Source organism: Protopterus annectens, chromosome 5.part0, assembly GCF_019279795.1.
Source record: "Protopterus annectens isolate FY-2018-M chromosome 5.part0, PAN1.0, whole genome shotgun sequence".
Taxonomy (NCBI): Eukaryota; Metazoa; Chordata; order Ceratodontiformes; family Protopteridae; genus Protopterus; species Protopterus annectens.
This window is the reverse complement of record NC_056735.1, coordinates 1737180468-1737203762: the sequence shown is the minus strand read 5'-3', so window position 1 is coordinate 1737203762 and position 23295 is coordinate 1737180468. Positions and strand designations below refer to the sequence as shown.

General features: G+C 40.3%; 1 protein-coding gene across 1 annotated transcript in view; it reads right to left on the bottom strand.

Moving 5' to 3' along the window:
* The window catches only part of IGSF3 (immunoglobulin superfamily member 3), a 1951941-nt gene that overhangs the window by 833467 nt on the left and 1095179 nt on the right, over positions 1-23295 (bottom strand). The window contains exon 3 of the mRNA XM_044071533.1: positions 15834-16241. Within this exon, the coding sequence (XP_043927468.1) occupies positions 15834-16241 (408 nt within the window). The remainder of the gene's footprint in view (positions 1-15833; positions 16242-23295) is intronic.

Sequence of the window (23295 nt, the reverse complement as noted above, 5' to 3'; positions counted from 1 at the left end):
GTGAGTTTCTAAAGGATACCCGAGGGGGAATTGTGTCAAAAGTCTTGGTTAAGTAAGATAGGCTGTATGTACTGTTTTGCCTTCATACAGGGCTTTGGTGACATTCTTAAAGAAGTTCACCAGATTTAATAAGCTTGATCTACCCTTAATGAGGCCACATTGGTTCGGGTTAAGAGTTTTAAGGTTACCTATGTCTTTATTGATAAGGTCCATAATGATCCTCTCCACGGCCCTGCAGATAAGGCTGCTTAGGCTTATGGATCTACAGTTCCGAGGGTCGGTTGATGCCCCCCCCCGTGCAAGGGAATTACTGTTGCTGTTTTCCACTCAGGTGGGACAAAAGCAGTACCTAGACTGTGGTTGAAGAGAGTGCCAAGTGGTTCCGCTAGATCCTGTTTTAGACCATTAAGCAGGCAGTCTGGGATGTTATACAGTCCCACAGAGGCTGTTTTTTTGGCCATGGAGAGTGCAGTTATGACCTGCTCTTTGGAGATGCTAGGTAGAGACCTGGTGACAGGTATGCTTTGAGGTATGTCTGGTGGGGACATGGGGGGGGGGGTGAAGTCTGCACTAAATTTGTCTGCTAGAAGGTTGGCGATGTCCTCATGGTCAGTATGAGTACTACCATCCACTACTAGTTTGGCACAAAGCTGGGCCTTCCCTTTTAGATTTCTGGCATAGCTAAAGAATGCCTTGTGACTATCCTTAGTTAGAGATGGTAGTTTAGCTTTGTAATTGGCTTTTGAGGACTTTACAAGCTATCTAATTTGCTTGTTCAAGGCGTGGAGGGTGTCTTTCCTCTGCTGAGTCAGTTCCCTCCTGTTCTTAGACATCAGTTTCTTCCTCTTGTTGTATAACCTATTTATGCTTGATGTCCATCAGGCTGGCTTGTTTTTTTTTTTTTTTTTTTTTTTTTTTTGTGAGGACCTTGTTTTGATCCGTTTAGGTACATCAGAGTCTATAGATTTGTATAGGTGTTTATACAGAGCATTTGTGTACACCTCTGTATAGGAGTCATTGTTGACAGTGGTAGCAGGGGGTTTGAAACTATTTATGTCATTGCTTAGGAGGCTATAGTTTGCTTTGAAGACATTTTTCTTCCATTTTGCTCTTGGAGGGGGGGGTCAGGTATGATTGTTACTTCGATTGAGACTGATTTAGGATCTGAATTTATCAGGGAGGGCAACACACAGGGGGTAGTGCAGAGACCCTCTATGTTGGTGAGTACTAAGTCTAAGGCATTCTAGGCCCTTGTGGGGGTGCAGAATATCTGTTCCAGAGCATTTGTATTAACAAAGTCCAGAAAACTTAGGGCAAGCATGTTTTTGCTCATATATGGCTCACAATTAATGGAAGGATAGTTGAAATCACCCATGATGAAAGTGTTTGGCTGTATAGTGAGTGACTCAAGTAAGTCCACATGGGCAGAGTGGTTCTTGTGTTTCATGGTGGGGCATCTTTATCTAACAATGATATGGAAGGGGGTTTAACCTACAGTTATTTGGACTTGGAGTAGCTCTACGGAGTTGTACTGTTTCACCAATCTTGAGGTGGATTTGTCTTTAATGAAGATGGATACACCTCCGCTTTTGGCTCTTTCATGCTCATTTTGATGTCTGAATGTGTGGATGGCATTTTAGCCTTCCATGGCTGGGGTGCACTCTGTGGTCTTGAACCATATAACTGACTGCACAGACATTGGCATCTTCCAGGTTAAGGAGTACTTCCAATGAGTGCAGTTCCTGATTTAGATTCCTAGCATTAAGTCATTCCCTCCGGTACAGCTCTTTTGAGTGTGTGCCTTCAACTCCCAGTGGGCGTGGCTTAAGCCTTTAAAAAATGAAGTTATCACCTTACAGTTCTAGAAAATACTCATTGAGAGAGGTCAAATATCAGCACAGTTGTGTTTGCCATCACACATGCTTCAAGATAAAATATCCTGGTATCTTGTATTTAACATGGTTTTGGAATTATTAATGCAAATATGAACAATCAATACTTGACGCCTAGAGGAGCAGTAGGAGGTAGCTGCAGAAGATGCCTGGAGGAGCACTCGGCAGCATAACCCTGAGTTTGTCTCCAGTGGATGTTTTATGTTGGGAATTTTGTTATTATGATATTGTCTAAAAAAGGCATTATGGGAGAGGCAAGTACCTTTGCCAGTAACCGAAAGGCAAAAGGCGACAGGTCAAGACCATCTCCAGCAAAGCAGTGTGGTCTGTCGACCATATCTTCCCAGGCTGACAGATACTGGATCCCCTTGGACTGACACCAGAAGCTAAGCCAATTGTTGAAGTCAATCATTTTTTGTTCATATTGAGGCATCATCCTGGGTGAAAGTAGAATGCTGCTTAGGGCTAGGAACATACCTGCCTGGGACACAGTCTGTGAGCTCAGTCATGTCTCTCTTCAGATAGTCCAGCGAGGTATGTCTAAGGTCATTTATTCAAACATGAACTATGACATTCTCATAGCAGTACTTGTTGTTGAGACATATGAGTGAGTGTGTGATCTGATGGAGGCTCGCACCTGACAGGCAGCTGGCCATGACCTTCTTATCCAGCCTGGTGAGGGAGGCATCTGTGTGTCTCACTATGGAGTCACTGTGATTGAGACATTTGGTTTTGAGGCATTTTGTCTTAGGGGCTTATAGGCTGAGACACTGTTGTGTGTATTATTATGTGTAGTGGATTCTGTTGGGTCTGCGGTGTGTTCAGTAGGTTTGTGCTTGGGTTGGGAGGTCTGTGATCTTTAGGTAGGCTTCTAGCAAGTACCGCCACATATGTGGGTTTGTGTGCTGTGAGCTTGTTATGTGCAAGAGGGTGGATGGGCTAAAGACAGGAGAGCTATCTACCACAATCCAAGCAAGACAGATCTGGCAAAAGAAGTCCTACATCTGGAAAATGTGTCCGCACTGTAGTGTCTGGTAAAGATGTGAATTGAAGACCAGGTGCTAGCCTCCGAATAGATCTGGAGTCTATGTCTATGGAGAAGGCTACAAACAAAAAGACTGCTCTGGTGGAATGGTCCTTTAAAGGTGAAAACAGGGACTTGCTGCAGAAGGTATTAACAGAAAGAAATGGATTTAGAAATCCAGCTGTAGATGGTCTGTATGGTTACATTCCTGAAAGGAGGCAAAGAGATTTCCTGAGAGCTTTTGTCTTGTCTCAGTAGAATGTCTGCTGTATGAGCACATCTAGGGAATGGAGGAGTCTTTCACCCCACTCTGTGGATTAGGAAAGAAGGTAGGCAAACTTGATAGCCTGTTTGAGTGACACTTTATTTACTACTTTTGGCATAAAAGAGGGTTTAGCCTTAAGGAGACCTTATCCTTAATGGAAGACAAGGAAAGGAAGAATGGCCATTAGTACCTCAAAAACTCTTTTGGGAAAGGTAACAGCAACCATTACTGTTTTCTAGAATTTATATGAGGCAGAGGCTGCTGGTTCAAAAGGAGTTCATGTGAAGGACTCTGTTTAAAAACTGTTTGATTTCAAGTCTGGAAAGTAAGGGTGGGTTTAAAGGCATGCAGGCAGAAACAGCAGACAACTGTGCCTTGATAGAGGAATAGGCTAATCTGCTTTTGAGTAACTCACACAGGCGTCCTCATTCTTCTTGAGACATCAGATTGAAAATCTTTTCCACTTGGAGATGTAAGATTTTCTAGTGGTAGGTTTTCTCATCTCCTGGAGCCCATCCTCTGAAAATCGCATCTAAAAGGGATTCAAATTCTATCCCCCAAAGATTCAAGTTGAGGGCATGCAGGTTGGGCTGGATCTGACAGCCCTTTTTCTGTGCAAGCAAGTCCACTTTGTGAGGTAGCTTGTAGTGATGGCCCCTGGCAGGTGGAAAAGGGGGAACCGATTTTGTTTGGGAATGAAGGGAATCACTAGCAAGACTTCTGGTTTGTCCCTTTGGATCTTCAGGAGAACCTTTGGGATCAGGGGGAGGGAGGAGGCATAAAGGAACTCACTCCCAACAGTTGAAGGACATGGCATCTGCTCAACAAGCCTGGAGACAAGGTGTCCTGGCACAGAACAGCTTGAGATGTCTGTTCTGGTAGGAGGTAAAAAGATCTGTTTGATGAGTACTTCACCAGTAGACTATGTCCAGGAAAAATGCTCTTTTTAACATTCATTTGTGAAAGTCTTCCACAGACCAGTTTAGTGAGTCTGCGAAAACATCCTCTTCTGAAGGAATGTAAACAGCCACAAGCACAAAAGATTCTTTTAAAAAAGCTGAAAATGCGAACAGAGAGGATGAACCTATTTAATGAACCATCAAGGAGGGACCCAGTGTTGTAGTCATAGCAACCATTTTAAAAGTCGGGAACCACTACATTGAGTCTCGAACCACAGAGACTGAATGGCCAAAAAAACAGACTTGCACACACCAAGTCTGAGATTGCCATTTCTTGGAATATTTCCTTTTCTCTGAAGTATGGTGATCTCAGAGTTAGTGCATACAACTTCAGGGGGTGCGGGCAGCTTGCCCCTCACATCAGGGGTGCAGGGGTCCTTGCCTCCCCCCAAAAAAAATAAGTTTAAAGGAGAAGAGCAGTCATTGAGATTCGCTCTTCTAGATTTTCAATCCTTTCTTTCAGCTTGTTGATGCTTGGTATTTTGAGTGCTGACATTAGGATAGAAAGCCTATAGTCATTCTTGTTTCATTCCTATTTTATCTTGGGTATTTTTAGTGTTGTTTCCTTCCTAAAATCAGTTTCACAGACTGTTTTGTGATAAAGAGTATAATTAAACTTAACCAAATGGTGAAAGTGAGAGGGCATTAAGTGAAAGAATTACAGCACCCTGTGGTAGCACAAAACTTAAGTATATAACCCACCAACTTATTGACATTTTCTGAAATCCTACACAGGGTTACAAAGTTCCTAATGCATAGTATAACTTGTGCTTCTGTTAATTTAGAAATACTACAGAATGTCTATAACAGGTGTGCCTCCTTGACAAATCACTCTTCAGATGATAGGGCCGCAGACATTACCACTTTATTTACTTATGGCTTTTCTGCAGTGTTACTACTTCTAGCACTGAGTACTATATGCGTGCTGATTTTCTGAGCTGTGCAATGCTAAATAGGAAGTCAATGTGAAAGCTAAACAGTCTTTGAACAAAAGCACAACCATTTAAAAAGTGGGTACTAAGACCATTGGCATAAAAGGCAGGTTAAAAAGTAAACATTATCCCATAATTTAAATAAATGGGCTGTATTGTCAAGTTAGGAATAAAAATAAATGCAATCTCATAATTTGAATCAATCAGCTGTACAAGGAAATCTACATGAATGTTTTTGTAATGGCCTGCTAAGTGATTTGCTTTGTTTGAAGCAACCAAGGGAAAAGACGAGGCACATGTACTTAGCACACTGGTCCCAGTTATAACTTTGCTGGAATGTGACATGCTGATTTATGTGCTTTTCTCTGAGAGCACAGTGAGCTAAAGTGATGCACATAATTTTACAAAACTAACATTAACTAGTCATCTAAATGCATTAGACAAGCAGACATACTGTGAATAAAGAGGCCTTTATCACCAAAGGGAGCTATTAGGTTTTGCCATAATCTCTTCAGGCTTGCTGCTATCGGATGGCCTCCAATAAGCAACATATAACAGCTCACTGTAAATGTTGAGCATTTATTTTAATGTTCAAAACATTGTTAATGCTATACCAACAAAATGTGAAGAAGCTTTGCTCACTACCTTGCCGGTGTGCATACAGAATGAGAGATTAAAAGACACATTTTGTCTTCGCTCTCATGGGATTGTGAAGACAGGCACTGGGCACACCCCAAGCCTATCATCCCAGAGCTTTCAAATCACACAAGGTACTCTTTGCACATAAAAATGTACTGGAGATGTTAAACAGCAGAGCTGTTTCTTTTGCTGTTGGGGAAGAAACACAACAAATATATCAATAACGCTAACATATCCATGTGTTTGCCAGCTTAGCCCTAATTAATGCACAAATAAAGTTCTCAGTTCATGTTTTGAAACAGTGGCATTACTACTTTTCAAGGCAATCTAGCTGTACTCTTATTTCTACCATATTAGTTTACTTTTTATTAAAACAGTGACTGCCTCCTTTGTTGAACAGTTTACCAATTTCTGGTTCAACTTTAAATGAATTTTTTTTGTTTTTGTTTTTATCTTGTTTTCAAATGTAAACAGAAATAATATACATAATACTTTTTTATTCATCATACTGTATTTGATGAAGAGTTCATCTCTTAATAGTGAGGAAATTAACATTGTTTGAAGATTCAGTGCTTCTCTATGCACAGATAGTTTTAGGTACCAAACACTACGGTCTCTACTGGGTAAGCAAAGTTAAGCCTCTCGTGACTTCATATTTTTTTTCTCTCTAAACCTTGAGTGGTTGTGAATTTAAATAGTAAATCAAAGTAGTCATAAAAGGTAGGTCTTGCCTTTCCAAAGTATTTCAAATTGTATATATAGCAACGGACTGGTAAAGAACCCCAACAAATCCAGTCTCATTGCAAAAGTTAATTTATACACCACCGTCATTCACCATCAACCACCACCCCCTTTTCCCCCCATTTTTCTACATGTGGTTGGGGTGCGGTGTCAACTGTGGCCATTTATCTCAGTTCAGTGCCACTCTATTACCTTCTTTGACAGTCATGCCGGATTGTTAAAGGTCTTCTTTCCCACAATCCATCTGTCTCTTTGTTGGGCACCCTACTTGTTTTCATTCAGTCTGCCCTAAATCACAGGTTAATAGGTAGGTACTGGGATATTGGGCCCTAAGCCTAGCCTAAGCCTAGCCAAAAAGGTACCCTTGGCTTTCGCCACCCAAGAAAATTATTTTCCTGTGCTCCTGTCGAGCAGAGCCACAGAAGTGCTCCCTGGGGTGAATTTCCTCCCATCCAATCATCAAAATTTTTCTTCAAGAGTGCTAATGAGCTTTTTTTGATATAGATAGGTAGTTTGTTCCAGAGTATGGGAAGTCTCTGGGACAGGACTCTATCCCGCCAGTATGTTCTGTTTATTGTTGTGACAAGGTTTAGGTCCCTAGAGCGTGTAGCTCGGAGGGATTGGGATTTCTTTAAGTGGAGCATGTCCAACAGCTCTGGGTTTAACATAGCTTTGTTTTTTTCGGCAGAGATTGCCTCTGAGTAGGTGATATACGACGGAGTAAAGCTGGAGTTTTTTGAGATGGTCTGCATAGGGCATCTGTTTGAGGATGGTAATCCTCTTTGTGAGGTATTTCTGCAGCCTTTCCAGTTGTTGTAGATCAGTAGAAGTCTTGTGAGGTACATACCAAAAGGGGCACTGTATTCTATAATGGGTCTAAATAGTGATGAGTAGAGGGGAACAATGACCTCTTTTTTCCTGGATGAGAAACGTTTTGTGATGAGGTGTGCCACATAGAAGGATTTCCTGACTACTGAGGCGATGCGATTATCAAAGGAGAGATTACTGTCCACCTGTGTCCCAAGGTCTCTTATTACACTTTTGGTGTTAAGTAGACTATCACCTATGTGATAGTTCATGGGGACAGAGTTTTTATCAAAAAGGATGACAATGCACTTTTTGGCATTGAGCTTGAGGCCATGGCTTTGACACCAGGCATCTGTCTCAGTGAGGCCCTTTTGTAGGATGTCCACATCGTTAGGAGTTTCAATTATGGCTCCTAGTTTGCAGTCATCTGCGAACTTCGTTATCCAAAAACCTGTGTTAGACTTTACTTCAGAGAAGTAGATACCAAACAGGAGAGGGACCCAGGACTGAACAATGTGGTACTCCACTTCTCTGGTCTGAAGTCGGATTTGGAGTCTGGTACTTTCACAGTGAGGGTTTTGTCAGTGAGCCAGTTGGCAACCCATCTTCTGACATAGGGATTTATACCTAGTTTAGTGAGCTTATCTATAATTCCAGAGTGGGGGATGGTGTCAACAGCCTTGGCAAGAGCTAGATAGGCTGTGTGAACCACCTTACCCTCATCTATGGCTTTGATAACGGCTTTAAAGTCTATCAGGTTTAGGAGACATGATCTGCCTTTTACAAACCCGAACTGGGTGGGGTCCAGAGTTTGGAGATTACCAATGTCATTGTTTATAAGTTCCATGATGATACATTCCATAGCCTTGCAGACCAGGCTTGTCAAGCTAATCGGGTGGTAGTTCCCAAGGTCTGTGGTGGCTCCCCCTTTGTGGAGTGGGATGACCATCGCTGTGCGCCATTCAGTGGGCACAAAGCCTAAAGTAAGGCTATGACTGAACATGGTACTTAAGTGGGGTGCCAGTTCATTCTGTAGTTCGTATAGAACGTAGCCTGGGATGTTGTCAGGTCTCATGGATGCTGTGTTCTTGGCTTTGGAGAGTGTGGCTTTTACCTGTGCAGCCGTGACTGCAGGACATTTGCATTCTTCCAGTATAGAGATGGGCTCTTTAGGGGGTGAGAGAGGGGTAAAGTTGGCACTGAACCTATCTGCCAGGATGTTGGCAATATCAGTTGGTTCTGTATATTTAGTGCCATTGTGCTGTAACTCAGAGCAGATCCGAGTGTTGCCATTGAGATTCTTGACATAGCTATAGAATGCTTTGTGGTTGTCTTTAGAATCAGTGGCAATTTTGTTTTCTTAACTAGCTTTGGAGGATTTTATGAGGGATCTCAGCTTCTTACTGAGGCTGACCAGGGAGTTCCTCCAATCATGGATTTTATTCTTTTTTGCAACAGTTTCTTTCTTCTGTTGTAGAGTTTGTTTATGGCAGGGGACCACCATATTGGTTTCCTTTTTTTGGAGGACAGCATCTTGTTTCTGTTAGGGATTTCATAAATCCATGCACTTGTGTAAGTGCTTATAAAATGCATTTGTTTAGGATTCAGCACTCGTATCTCTATCTGCATGGGCATCGTGAAGTTTGCCATTTCTGTCTTAAAAAGCGTGAAGTTGGCTTTGGAGAAATTTTTTATGGTGGTTTCCCTAATGAGGGGTGGGGGAGGGATGTGGATGTCTAGGGTGATTAGCTTGTGGTTGGATCTGACCAACGAGGCACTGACCTCTGGTGTGGAACACCGGTTGCCCAAGTTGGTAATGACCAGGTCTAGGACATTGCTGCCCCTGGTGGGGGTGTGGATAAGTTGATCCAAGGCGTTGGATTTTATGAATTCCAGAAAATGTTGAGCAAAAGAGTTGGTACATGAGTAGTTTTTCCAGTTAATGGTGGGGTAGTTGAAATCGCCCATTATTAGGGTGTTAGGTTATACCTTAATATTTTCCAGTGCATCAAGAAATGAGGAGTGGGAATCCTTGGGCATCTTCCCCAAATTGTCTTCTGCTCTCCTGCACATACACATGAACCAACTTAATCTATTCTCTTTGATTTTTTCTGCAATTAAATCTGCTTTGGCTTCTGCTGTGATGTCCTCATTTCTTTGTCTGTCCTACACTGTGCATCTCACCACTCATCTCAGGCACTTCATGTCCATCACCTGTAGCTTTCTCAACTGCTCTGCCTTCACTTCCCAGGTTTCTGTACCATACAGTAGTACTAGTCACACTATAAAGTAAGGTGTTGGAAATATTAGTTTCTTTCACATTCTTCTGTAGCATACTACCTTTTTTTGTTACACGCTATCCTTGATACTTTGTGCCAGGTGACTGCAGCCCCCCCCCCCCCCGGGGTGATTGACTTCATCATGCAGATTTCCCTTCTCCACAACCATCTTTCACAGATACATGAGGTTGGAGACCTGTTCCACTATTTCCCTTCTATCTCAATTTTTCACCTTCTTCTGATTTCCCCCATTTGTTGCTATATCAGCTGTCTTATATGAACTCAGACTCAGTTTTACCTCATGTGCCTTCAGCTTTGCATACCATTCCTCTATCATTTGTGGAAGTTCCTGTCCAGAGTTTGCTTGTAATGCCACAATGACTGCATACAGCAGATTTGTTACCTGTGGCTGACTGTGGTTACCAGTGGTTTATCATGTGAGGCAGCTGATTCACTGGTGATGACTTTGCAATCGCTGCTTCTACCCAATGCCCTTTCCTTACTAGGAAGTAGTCAGGCTGAGTTGCAAGTTGGCCATTCTTGTGACCATCTCTCTTGTAGAACCATATGTAGGCCACCATCAAGCCATTTTTCAGACAGAAGTCTAGAATGGCCTCTCTTTCTTTATTATTGCTGCCTCACCCATGTGGACACAGGCAGTCCTTGTATCCTGTTCTGTCAGACCAGATATGAGCATTCAGGTCCCCCATTACCAACACATCTAATAGGCCTGCAACTGCTATCTAAATGCATTCTTCTCCTTGCTATCACAGCCCTGCTGTGGGGTGCAGGCTGATTTTATGAAGACTTTCCTATTCTTACACTGGAGTCTGACTGCTATGAGTCTTGTCATTAATTCTGATGACATCCCTCACGGTCTTTGGAAGCCTTTCTCTCATCACAGTTCCCACACCATTTATAGTCTGTCCGCACCCTGAGTGGTAGTCTCTGGATCCGAAGCCAAGTGGCTTTGCTGCACTGCCCTTCCATCTTGTCTCCTGGATACAGAGGATGCCCATCCTTCTCACCATCATGTCATCCACTTCCCAACTGCATCCAGTCAGTGAACCTATACTATATGTAGTAATGTTCAGTTCATGTTTAGCAGGCTGACTGTTCTTATACCCAGCTTTCACTCAAAAAAGCTATCCCAGGTAACGCAAGGTGGGCAACTGGACATCAAAAGCCAATAGCTAACTGACCTGGATACTGATGGACTTTATGGCAGGCACACAGAGCCCTCCCACTGTTAGCATGGTCCTTGCTGTATGTTAGAGCAGACTGAGCCTGTAACTCAGTTATCATTGGCAAATATCCATTCCTATTTTTGGCAATATTACTTAACGTGACCAAATCACCTAAAGCCAATTTTTATACCAATGTTTATTTTAATTTTATTGAGTGTCTAGCTCTGACACAGTGTGCAGTCTGTGATCTACTTTTGCCTCTTTAGAGCATACTGTGCACCAAAACTGATACCTAAAGGAGCTTAGTCTATATGCACCACCTAGAGTCTGACCTGCAGTCCATGACTCCATCTGCATGTTTTTTGAGATAGAGGGAAAACATGCAAATCAGCCACAGGTCAGGATCAAACCTTGTATGTTGTGCATGGAAGACAAAGACCTTAACTATTACATGCAGACTGCATCTTTTACTATTAACCTATCCATCCTACTTACTTAAAGATAACTGGATCAATATTATCCCGGATGTAACAAAAACAATATATTGGTGACATCCTCAATTATACCTTAACTTTTGCAACACATACGGACATCATTGTTAATAATGTACTCAATATCCTAAAAGCTGTTACAAGATTTCTCATATTATCTCACTAGTTGTCTGTGGTGCTTTGATAAAAAATGTTTTCTTGCCCAAAACTAAGTACAGCCTACCTCTCTGTTAACATCACGTTAGCCCTAATACACTCAAAAGCTTCAGGTGGTTGAAAAATAAAGTATGTAGATTTATCCTTTCGGCAGATGGATGTAGTCATCACTGTGACCTCCTCAAGGGTTTCAACAAGCAACCAGTGCATAACATAACTGCCTTACTACAAAGTACAATGCTATTTAAAATAAGTAAGCCTGAGATACTCCCAACCCTTAAAAGGAAAGTTATGTCACAGAGAACAAGTATACCCACTTAGAGGCAGGTTGTGCTTCAAAACAGCATTAGATGAAAGCATTCTCTCCAAGTTGGTGCCAGTTCAACAGTATCATCTTCTAAATAAAGTGAGGAAATTACAAACTTTGAATAGCTTCAAAGGTTATATTGAAAGAGCTTCTGATTAAAGAACCTGTTTGCACATGTTTCTGTGATACTGTCCAAGTTAAACTTACCCATTAAGCAACTGTGTCAAAGTTATCATGGGTACTTGGGCATGTTTCAATCTGTTTTTAACATTTAGAATTTGTAAAATCATGTCTACTCTTTGTATACCACACAGAAATTGTCTGTCATACTCTCCAAAGCCAAGATTGTGGCTGAAAAAGGTCAACTGACCAGTATACTGTCCAGTTACCAAACAGTACTTCGTCACAGTCATTAGCTGAAGTGTCAAAATAGATTTTTACCCTTAATTTAGCTTGAAACTTTCTTTGGAGCTACTGACAGCTACAGAAAGATTTTTATTGGTGGGGGGGGGGGGGTTAAAAGTTGTGCGATTATTATGCCCATTATATGCTGTTTGACTCTGAGTTACCAACCCCTCTTACTCCTTACTACTGTTCTAGTCCCATGTAAAGCCACTATAATCCCTCATGACAAATTCCAAAATGTGTTATGTTTACTAAGTTCGAAGCATGTGGGCCATGCTCATATTCATATTATGACTAGACTGGGTTTGCACAAATTTCATAGAATGTCACCTTCAACAAACAAACCATTAAAAGCCAATGCCAGCCTCATGTCAAGAATGTGTGTACAGTTCCATATTTTTGCACTCCTGCTTTATTCTGCTGTATCTTACGCTGTCAATACTAGAGTTGATGAGCTCATCAGTGACCTAGTAAGTAATTTTAGTAAACACAAAACAAGCCTTTTTCAGTGAGTTACATGTATCCTCCTCTTTTTTTTACATTTCCTCCATTTTGTTAGGCCAAACCTTTCAATTTCATAATGTTTCTTTTCTTTAGGAAAAACAATTAATTTAGACATGTGACCTAAAGCCAGTTATAAACTAGTCATGCATTATGTGACTTCCTTTCATTATATCAGTCTGCTTCACCTATTTACTTATTCCCACTTATGAGAGATCATTACTTATAAGGAATAAGGATTTATCCCAGGTCATTGCTATTACTTGTTTTATTGTATATGGCTTTAACTTGTATTTTGACAGACTCAACAGGTCATGTGCATTGAGGGGTAAAAGTTTAGCTAGGGTAGGATAAAGGTGGCAGTCACCCAGGGTGCAAGCTATTAGGGGGATGTGATCCTTGGCAATTTGTGTTTCAGAGTACCTGAATTGTGTTTTGAATACCACTACTGCACTTGCAGTCAGGGCTGAAGCACTATGCGAGTGGTGTTCAGAATTTAACAACCTACTTGTTACATTTGTAGCAAGTGGTTTTCTACAGTTATCCAGAAAAATAACTTTCCTTTTCCTGAGCTCCTCAGAGAGTCCATTTCTTCAACTTGGAGAAAAGACTTAAGAGTACACAACAAGGCACCAGATTGATTGTGGAGCCATTCAGAGGATTTTTTCTCCTCAAATTAGAGGAGAGAGTCTTTTTTTGAAGAGCTGTAACACCTAGCTATTGCTTTTTTGAGGGGTCTCTATTATTACTTGAACAGCTGACGGAGAACAGAAACAAACAATTGCTTCAGTATTTTTTTCAATCAATATGGGAGGGTTCATACTGAGTTACTCATAACTTATGCTTTATAGACACCCACTATTTGCTGCAGAGACAGAGAAATTAGGCTTAGTTAACACAAAAGGAAAAGACAGCAGGGCCCTCCTTGCAGTAGCCAGTGCTGGGAGACAGAAGTGAGAAGACACATTCTACAGAGTTCATTCTGCCCTAATTCCTCATTATACAGCAGGTTAAGAGTGTTTATACGTTCTACCTGCAACACAGAAAGCTAGTAAGAAAATCTTTAAAACACAAACGTGGCAATATTAACTTGATCTACCACATTCTCACATAATTCTTCCAAAGCACATACTGCGAAATGTTTTCTACATCCAAAATTGTGTGCCCTATAAGGCTCAGGAAATGTGTTATTGGTTGTACTGATATGAAACTGTTTTCCTTTTATTGTGCTGTGGAAAGTCTGTCTTTTAAAAATAGTTTTAAACAATTACCACAGAAAGTAAACTACTTGTGCACAGGTTTGTTTCTGTGGTACCTTCTGATCTGTTTCTACCTAATTTTGAGCAAAAATAATGAGAACTTTCATGTAAAACAATACAGATTTCATTAGACAAAAACCTTCCCAAGATCACTGCAACATTTATATACAAGTTCAAAGGGTCACGCGGGTGGTAGGCCACCAGTAAGAACACCAGCCAATCAAAAAATGATATTTACAACATTACATAAAATAAAACTTTTAATAACAGATTACACATATAAATAGCAGCTTTACAAAGGTAGCAATGTAATATGGTATGCAACAAAAGCTGTAAGATATTGTTACTGACAAAAACAACTTATTAATTCTGTACGTATGCTCTGAAGGAGAACACAACTGCTGTGAAAACCACTACACTATCTTAAAGGTCTTAGTTTAATTACACCAGATTAACTCAACTGCTCATCAAGTCCTGTGAAGTCTATCCACCTGAAGCCTAAGTTGCCAATAAAATTCTCACTGTTCAAAGGGGATGTTGAATCCCTCCTCCCGAATTTGGCTTCACCTGATTTACTGAACACACATTTTATTTTTTAAATTACAGCATACAGTGCTGTGTTTATAAAAAGCACTGCTTCTATTTTTATTCATTATTATGTACATATTCATACAGTCTAGTGGACGGCTTCCTGACTATTTTCCCAACGTAAAAGTCGTCACAGGGAAGGCAGAAAGTTGCAGTATACACCACTCTTGTAACATTACAAGTGTAATAGCTCTTGTCCCAGGAGACTTAATTGTGTGGTTTAAAAATGCACTCAGACTATGTTGTATTTATTCTTTTATTTATTTACACTGATAACCATGTTAATCCCACTAGGGCAGCTCTCATGTAGGTCTCACGATATACATATGTTCCATTATGTTGTTAGCTTTTGTAAGTTTATTTTTTTTTACCTGTTTCAAGAAGCTGTTTTCAGTTTCATATCATGTTTATGAATACATTTTTTTTGGATGGGGGGTAACATAGAACTCTGCACAGTTTACTGTTGCCAAGTACTACCTTGCAGTGTTAGTCAAAATATTTTACAGCGAACCATCTACAAATGGATTAAGAGCAAAAGCATAAAAGTATTTTTGACAAAGGTATTTTTTATGTCCAATCTTGTTACAAACACCCTTCCTTAGGATAGATCAAGGTGTATCCTGTTCAGAACAATTTCAGTAATAAATGTAGACACCATATCTTTGTTGTATCCCTTTATCTACAAGCATACTGACCATACCCTCAGGCTCCCTTAATACAAGTCACATTCTGAGTTGAACCAGCATAATCTAAAACTGCTTTGAATTATACATTTGTTTTGAAAGGCTGACATTCTCATTGGTGGAGTCTCAACCAGATGAATTTTTAAATTTGTACATAAAAGCTGCAGTGATTTAGGTAGAGAATACTTTCTCTGGTGAAGTCTGTATATTTTTAGACGAAAGCACTTGTAAAAGTAAAATTTTCACTCCATTTTAAGTGGAGTGCTTTTTTATTAGCATTTTCAGTTTTCTGCTTAGTTCTGTTTTGCTCTGGTGTTTGATGATATGTTCTAATCGCAAAGTGATGGCAGGGTCTCTATTTAAATATGCATCTAACAACACGGGATCTACTCTCCGCTTGTAATGAATGGCATGGGTGGGTGCAGAAAGAGAAGCCTAATAAGTATCCTGTGGCAATTCCATTATTAGTTAACAGTATTCTAATACCAGTTATGACTGGCTGCACCTGACAGAAATGGACATTTTGCAAATGGTATTATACCTGTCCATGGCAGGTGCATTTCTTAGATAAGCAAGAACACAAGCAGTACCGTTTTCATTTAAATCCAAAAATAGATAAAATAATAATCATGGCTGGGCAAAAGTAACCATGATAGTGTTTTACACAGCCACTGCAGTAGTTCACATTCTTTCATTTATAAGCAAAGCAGTCTCCTACCTGTAGCTTGCACATTTACTGATATCTTTTCCGAAATGTTTTTTGTTACTGCAAACCAGCTATTATCAGGATCCTGAATCCATTCAACACCCTCACAGAAGAAATCTCCCTGATCTGATGGCAGTAGTTTATAAATAGTCAGTTTGTATGATGTTTCACCAATCTTATCCAAGCGGATATCTCCAGAGAGGTGCCTTGGTGTGAAGGAGCTTCCAGAACCCAAAATGAAATCTCTGGACAGCGAAAGGACTTCCATTTTCTGACTCCCTTTCTGAATGTACCAAGAAACTGACAAATGGGTGTGTTCTGTTGTTGTTTTTGACACATCGCACTTTAGCTCCACAGAATCTCCTTCAATCTTGCTTAATGTCTGAGGCACTGCTGTCACTCGCAGGGTATCTGGGATAACTAGAAAGAAAAAGACAATATGTTAACTCAGGGCAACCCAATGCTGTAGTAATAGAACAGACAGGGATGATCTTGCAAAATCTCAACAAATATTACACATTTACCTATTTTTGTTCACTGGGAAAGTCCTTGGGTTCTTTTTAAGGAAACAACAGGTGAGTAGACTTTCAAAGACAGATTACTACATGCCTCTTGTATTACTGTTGCTCAGACCCAGACAGTTGTATACAGTAAATTATTATATATTAGTACATTATAACCCCACACGTCATACTGGTATATGTAATGAAATTCATAGCTTCCTAATCATAGCTAAATACAGGTCAACCTGAACTCATGGAAAGCTATTTCCCTGAAGTATACCTCACAGGTTAAAGTCACAGATGGTTACAGCCTCATTTAGGGAAACTGTCCACAACAAAATGCACAACAGACTTAAGAATGGCCATATACATTAATCTACACAATACAGCAAAAGGCAAGACAAGAGCAATGTTGCTGTAGGAAGGCAACCCTCTGCACCCCCAAACACCCTTCATCTTGTTTACTTTGGAGAAGAGGGAATACTCGCAATTCTCCTTTTCCAAGGATATGCAATCTAAGATTTGTAAAAAAGTATACGCGTGCATGCGAGTGTGTGTGTACTGGGTTCAGCATGGTGCCTCCCCAGTACCTTTTCTTTTTTTAGTGGGCTATGGCATCCTCAGACCCAATGCTGACAGATTTAATGTATGGCAGCAAGTCAAAGGGCATCATAAATATTCAGTCTACGGATCCAAGCCTCTTCTGCAATATCAACAGAACACTTTGGAGGGACATGCACATCTTACAGAGGATACCACTGTTCTGAAATGGACTCATTATCCACATAAAACAAAGCTCATTCCTGTCCATATTCAACAACTTGGATCTATAGATGGGAAACAGAAAATTAAGCTCAGGATTGTCTCCTGTACAACTAATGGACAGAAACAACTTTAAAATACTTGGGTCCCAGCCAAATTATCTGTATTATGATCCCAGTTACTCCCACTAGGCCAATCAAACACCAAATGAGACAGGTTAATTTGAGCACAAAAGAGAAATTAGATATTCTTAAAAAGGCCTGCAAGGCAGCTAGCCTAGTATTTACTTATACACCTATGCTAATAAACTAATTTTCCAAGAAATCAAGCACACCCTTAAGTACAGTCAATGACAGAGTACTCATCTACAGTAATTCAGTACAGCCCTGCCAAATACAACACTAACAAAACAACCCACGTTTCATAAAAATAAACATACAGTCAGGAAACACAGAAGAACAGAACAATGCTGTCAGTGCAAAGGAAGATGACAATTAGGAATATTCTTCTTTTAAGACAATGGCTATGGCTCATAAATAATCTCACACTAACTAGCAGTAGATTACACTAGGCCTAATATCTGTACTTTGCACTGTAATGCCCAGTGCATCTCAAACATAATGAAAAGTATCCTCTCCAGGCTTCCAAAGCAGTGTGTGGCAGTACAACCGAAGCACCACAACTTCTACATAAATACATAAAGCATAGCAATTGAAAACTAGGTTATAATAGATATAATCGTGCAGTTCAGATAAGATTCAGGTACATAACTGCTTATGCAGTTCACCTTCATGCTGCTGCTAGACAGGACACCAAGAAGCACACAAAAAGGCAATCCCCCCGTGTAATAAATGAATTATTAATGCAGCTTAGGGCTAAAGAACAAAAAGACCACAATGCTGTTTGGGTCACAACACAATGCAATATACCATAAAAAAATCAAAGTGCGCAACCACCTTGAGTATTGTGCGATTCCATTAAGAACCAACAGTTACACATACATCAGAATGCATATTAACATGTCCTTATGCAATACATTGCATTATGGTAAAATAAGGCATCATTTTTTTTTTAATGTTATATTGTGTTATGAAAGACTCAACAGAACAGGACTCATGATTCACACTGACAAACTGTGCTGTCTACTACATACAAAGATAAGGCACAAGCCCACATATATGGATCTGTGTTTGCTGGACTTAGGAAGCCAGTCACTGACTTTTGTATTTGAGGTAGGTTTTTTTTTCTGTTTCACTTGTTTAATTAGAGCATTTTTCTATTTTCAATATGTCTGCTAGGTAGAACTGTGTGTTATACACCAAATGAGAGACCAAGAACTGCATGCCTGTAGAACACAACCAGCAATGTGACTTGATTGATGCTACAGTGTTACTTACGTAAAGCAATACAGTCAATGGAATCACAAGTAAATGAGAAAGCAATGTTGACGAGCACACAGGTACAGAGCACACAGCGGCAATGATGTAACATGCTACAGCAGATGTGTCAGCTGCTGTGTGATGATTTCTTCCATCCAGTTAACACTGCTACCCAGAAGTCTTCTGGGAAACAAGGGAACTGACAAAAAAAGTCCGATTACTACCAAACCATTACATTTTTTTGTTAGCCACTTTCAGCTGTGGAAGGGGAATCTTACTCTCTCGTTAGCCCTACAAATTTGTTATACACATGCAAACAAGCCAGACAAACCTGACTTTACAATATTCTTTGATGTTGCCATGATCAAACAGGTCAATGATGCATGTACACTAGTGCTTTGGACATTTACTGTGTATGATCCTCCAAGTCCTTTCAAGTGAATATGCAATGAAGCACCTGCTCATTTTATGATGGGCTGTCATTATACTATGAAGGGCAAAACACAGCATGCAACTTAAAGTTCACTAAAACTGCTACTTATCACATTTATCTTCCTTCAAGTCCTTAAACGCACTTTGGTGTTTCCGATGCTTTTCTTTGGTCAGAACGTTGCTTGAGACCACTTCTAACTTCTCTCCTTTCAGTAACAGAAAAAAGACCTCAGGTCACGGTCTCAGGACTGCTACCTAACAGCAGTCTACACACCGACCTAATACTCTGACATCTTTAAATCTCTCTATACCTTTGCCTACTGCTGCTTCACCTTAGTATCCTAAACTCTTTCACTGATCACCATGGTGACACGATGCTTTAATACATCTCACATCTTCCTAAAGATGCCCCTGTATCTTTACTACAATGGTGTAACTGCTACTATTGCTTTGTTGTTCCATGTTACTTACCTATTTGTAAAACAGTCTATTTTGTTAAAGTTTCACTCCCTATTATAGTTACATGGGTGTTTCCTGCATCTTATGAGTAGTTTCAAATATATATTGAAATCTTCTGTGATCTTCCTTGGGGGAGGGTGATGTCTTGCTACTGTATACCCATGTTTTGTAACCCACCTGGCCAATGAACCTCCTCACCTGTACCCTTCCACTCTTGCACATAAAGAGGTTCCCTTTGATCGACCCTCTTGTTGACAGTGAAGTCTCTTCACTGCTTCCTTTTCCTCTGTCAAGAAAGTTAAAAAAAAAAAAAAAAAAAAAAAAAAAAAATGTATATCCAAAGTAATAGATAGATTACTGTATCTATGTCCATCCATTCTACATGCTTAATGTTACATCTGCCACCAAGCTTTAGACTCTTGTTTTACATCTTTCCTCTTTGATGCTACAATAATGGTTCTCACCTACAGCAAAGTCTTTCTGTTAAGAGGCCAGTCACAAGTGGAGTACCTCGGAGATTGATCTTTAGACCGCTCCTTTTTGACATTTACTTCTCTCAAGTCAAGTCCAATGTCAATGGCCTCTGGCTGACTAAATTTGCAGATGACTGCAAATTAGGAGCGGTCATTGAATCCTACACTGAGACAAATGTTCTCCAGGAAGGGCTGACCCAAATAAACAACTCGTGTCAGAACCATGACTAAAACTAAATGCCAAGAAGTGCATAATAGTAGCCTTTGGGAAGTCATCCATCCCTGGTAACCATCATATTGACAACACACCCCTCAGAGTTGAGCCAGTAGTCAGGGACCTTGGGACACACACACAGACAGTAATACAGCCTTTGACCATCGTGTGTCTACAGTATTAAGGAAATCCTTTTATGTTGCACACTTACAAACAATGGTATGGCATTTAAGTCCAAGGAAGTCATTGCTCCACTGTATTCGGCATTCATCAGACCTATTACTGAGTACACAATGCCCTCGTTGGTATGTACCTAACCAAGCATATCCAACAACTGGAATGTGTACAGAGGTTCCTCATTAAAAGAATACAGGGCATAAGTAAAATGTCCTATACAGACTGCCTGAAGGCCCTATCCCTGTATTCTGTCTCCTATAGGCTTTTGAGGGGAGATCTATGTCTGGCATACAAGGCATTGTCAAACCTCACTTTGATGGACCTCCTGCATACCCACAAAACAAATGGCACCAGAATTATCCATTATAAAGACTTAAACCTTGCCTGTGATATAAATAGGACCTGCTAGAAAGACAGGTATGTATCCCAGAGACCACCTTGTCTCTGGAACCCATCCATGTGAAGCAGAGTTTCCCCAACTCTATTGAAGTGCAACCTGGACAACTGGATGGGAAAAGGAAATTCATCCCTCATTTGGCACCTGTCTCTCTAATGAACACAGGCAATCTGTAAATGGTTCGCCTCCCAGGCCCTTCATCTCCCAAGCCCCTGCTTACACTTATCAAAGGTATCAGAACTTATCAGAGTTTTGGCATGCATGACTAGGCTTAAAAAGGCCCTTGTAGTTGTTGGCCTAGTAAACACCTATGAATGCATCACAGCAAGTCTATCCTGCTCGTATTGTTTTCTCACCATAGGATGCACAGGAATAGATGAAGCTGAACACTCAGCCTTACCCCCAAATTGATAACTGGCCTAGGTCTGAGTTCTTGCAGCATTGCATTATGGATATGGAGTGAATTTCTAATTTCACATATGTAAGGAGTTTATTATTAATTCTGTCCATAAAGATCTTGCAACAATTCACTGGTATTTTAATCTGCAAACAGACATTCCTCTTTCCTCTTTTCATAAGCCAGTTTATGCTTCAACCGAAATCTACCTCCGAGTCATTCTTTTGTGTATGGTTTGCTTGTTGGAATAACACAAAACATATCTTCTCTAACAAAATATAGTTCTCTGTTATGACGGGCAAGTAATGGTCTGAGACAAACAGGATGTCTCACTTCTCAGGACAGAGACAGCTGTTGAGCTGTGACGTTTTCAGGGGAATTAAGAAATGAATGGAATGTTAGCAGAACTAAACCAGCCAAAGATGATACCAAAACATCAATATCACTGGGGCCCCAAGTCAGAGAAAGACCTGAGCTGCCGAATAGTAATGCTAATGGTAAGAAACAGGGTGAACAGAGTCAGAGGGGTCCTACAAAAACTCAGAGTTAAGGGACCCATGTATAATTTATTTATTTTGGCATTTGTTGATGGGGTAGAGCATTGTCCATACTGACCATTTTCAGGCTCTGCCCAGGAGAAAACAACAAGGGGAAAACAAACAGCTCTACAAATCTACTTATTCAAACATTCTACAGTAAATAATATAGAATGTACAAATACATGCAAACCTCCATTTATAGCAAATGTATGATACAGATTCCACCACGAAGCACATATTGTTTACAAATGTAGGTTTACATATTAAAGAATGGTTTGCATCTCACATCTTATGTAAAAGGTGGTACAGTTGGGAGGGTGGCCTAATGGTTAAGGTGTTTGCCTTACAAACACAAGGTGCAGGGTTTGAGTCTCACAAGGGATAATTGGCTAGGCTTAAAATGGCTCACAAGGGCAGTAAGCCTAGTACTAATCTATGAACTAATGCTGAGATGGCAGGGAGGAGAGTGCAATTACTGAAGTCATGGTATAAAGGAATTTAGCTACCCATGAGGATTAATGGTTTTCATGACTCAAAAGACCTCCAATAAAGTTGAGAGTCAAAAATTACTCTGGCATCTTCTTGACTGCTACTGGAAACAATAGTCAATCCATAAATCTACTAACAATTTTAATTATTTTTAGCGCAGCTTCATCAATCTGAAGGAGAGAACAGTAGTAATCATTTTGCCTTATCTCACTTGCTACCTGGAAAGTTCTGAAAATAGTTGTTAAAAACATCATGCTGTAACTCAGTGTTTAAAAGAACGCACATTCTCCCATTTCATTTTGTGCAATATGCTGCAATTTACGTAAGGCTTTTCAAATGTGGGTCTAAGCAAAAAGCATGCAATTTAAACTATGAGAACATTCAAAACTGCAGCACTGCTGTTGTACCTTTATTTAAATAACTGAAACTCCTTTTAAATCTACTAACATACACTGAGAATAATAAATTGCCTATAAGGTCTAGGGACAGTGCTTTACATCTCTAATTATGGAAATGGTATTACATTTTTTAATTTGTCAATGTCATTAACTAACTAGATGTTACACATTTAGACAATCAGTGGTAATAATTAAATTACATAAAATGTGAATAACTACATATCTGCCTCAACAATCAGTACAAGAGGTACAACATGAGCCCCATTCTGCTTGTTCATGTGCCACAACATTATCATCCATTTGTGTGACCCCATAAAGGAGAGGGGCTTTATTCTGATCAGATCATTCTCAGCTTCAGCAGGATTATGTACAACTCTTCCCTGGAATTCCACTTGCTAGTGGGTTGGAGGGGACACTTGCAGCGTAGCCTGGTGCAGGGCAACTCATCATCAGCACCTTTGACGCACTTGGGGGCAGGAAAGGAAACCTAGTAATGCAATAATGGAAGTGGTCTACCATGCCAGAGGCCACTAACAGGGATACAACACAAGGAGAAGGTCTGTAAGGGTGCAATGTCTTTACTGCCAGTGGAATCTCACTATCCACTGAAGCATGCTTATCAGAGAGCAGGAAAAGGGGATAGTGAAAATGGTTGTTACAAGAAAGCCCAAAAGCCTGAGAAAGGATTCAACTTCTGCTTCCATGCTTAAAATGCAAAAACCATAAGTTTTTGGGTCCTTCCCATGGGCAAAAATGATTACTATGGCTGTGGGAAAACTCTGCCTCTAAGAAGATAATTCTTTTTTGGGGCAGTAAAAAAAGGTATCTTCTAGTTTACAGTGAATATCATGCCTA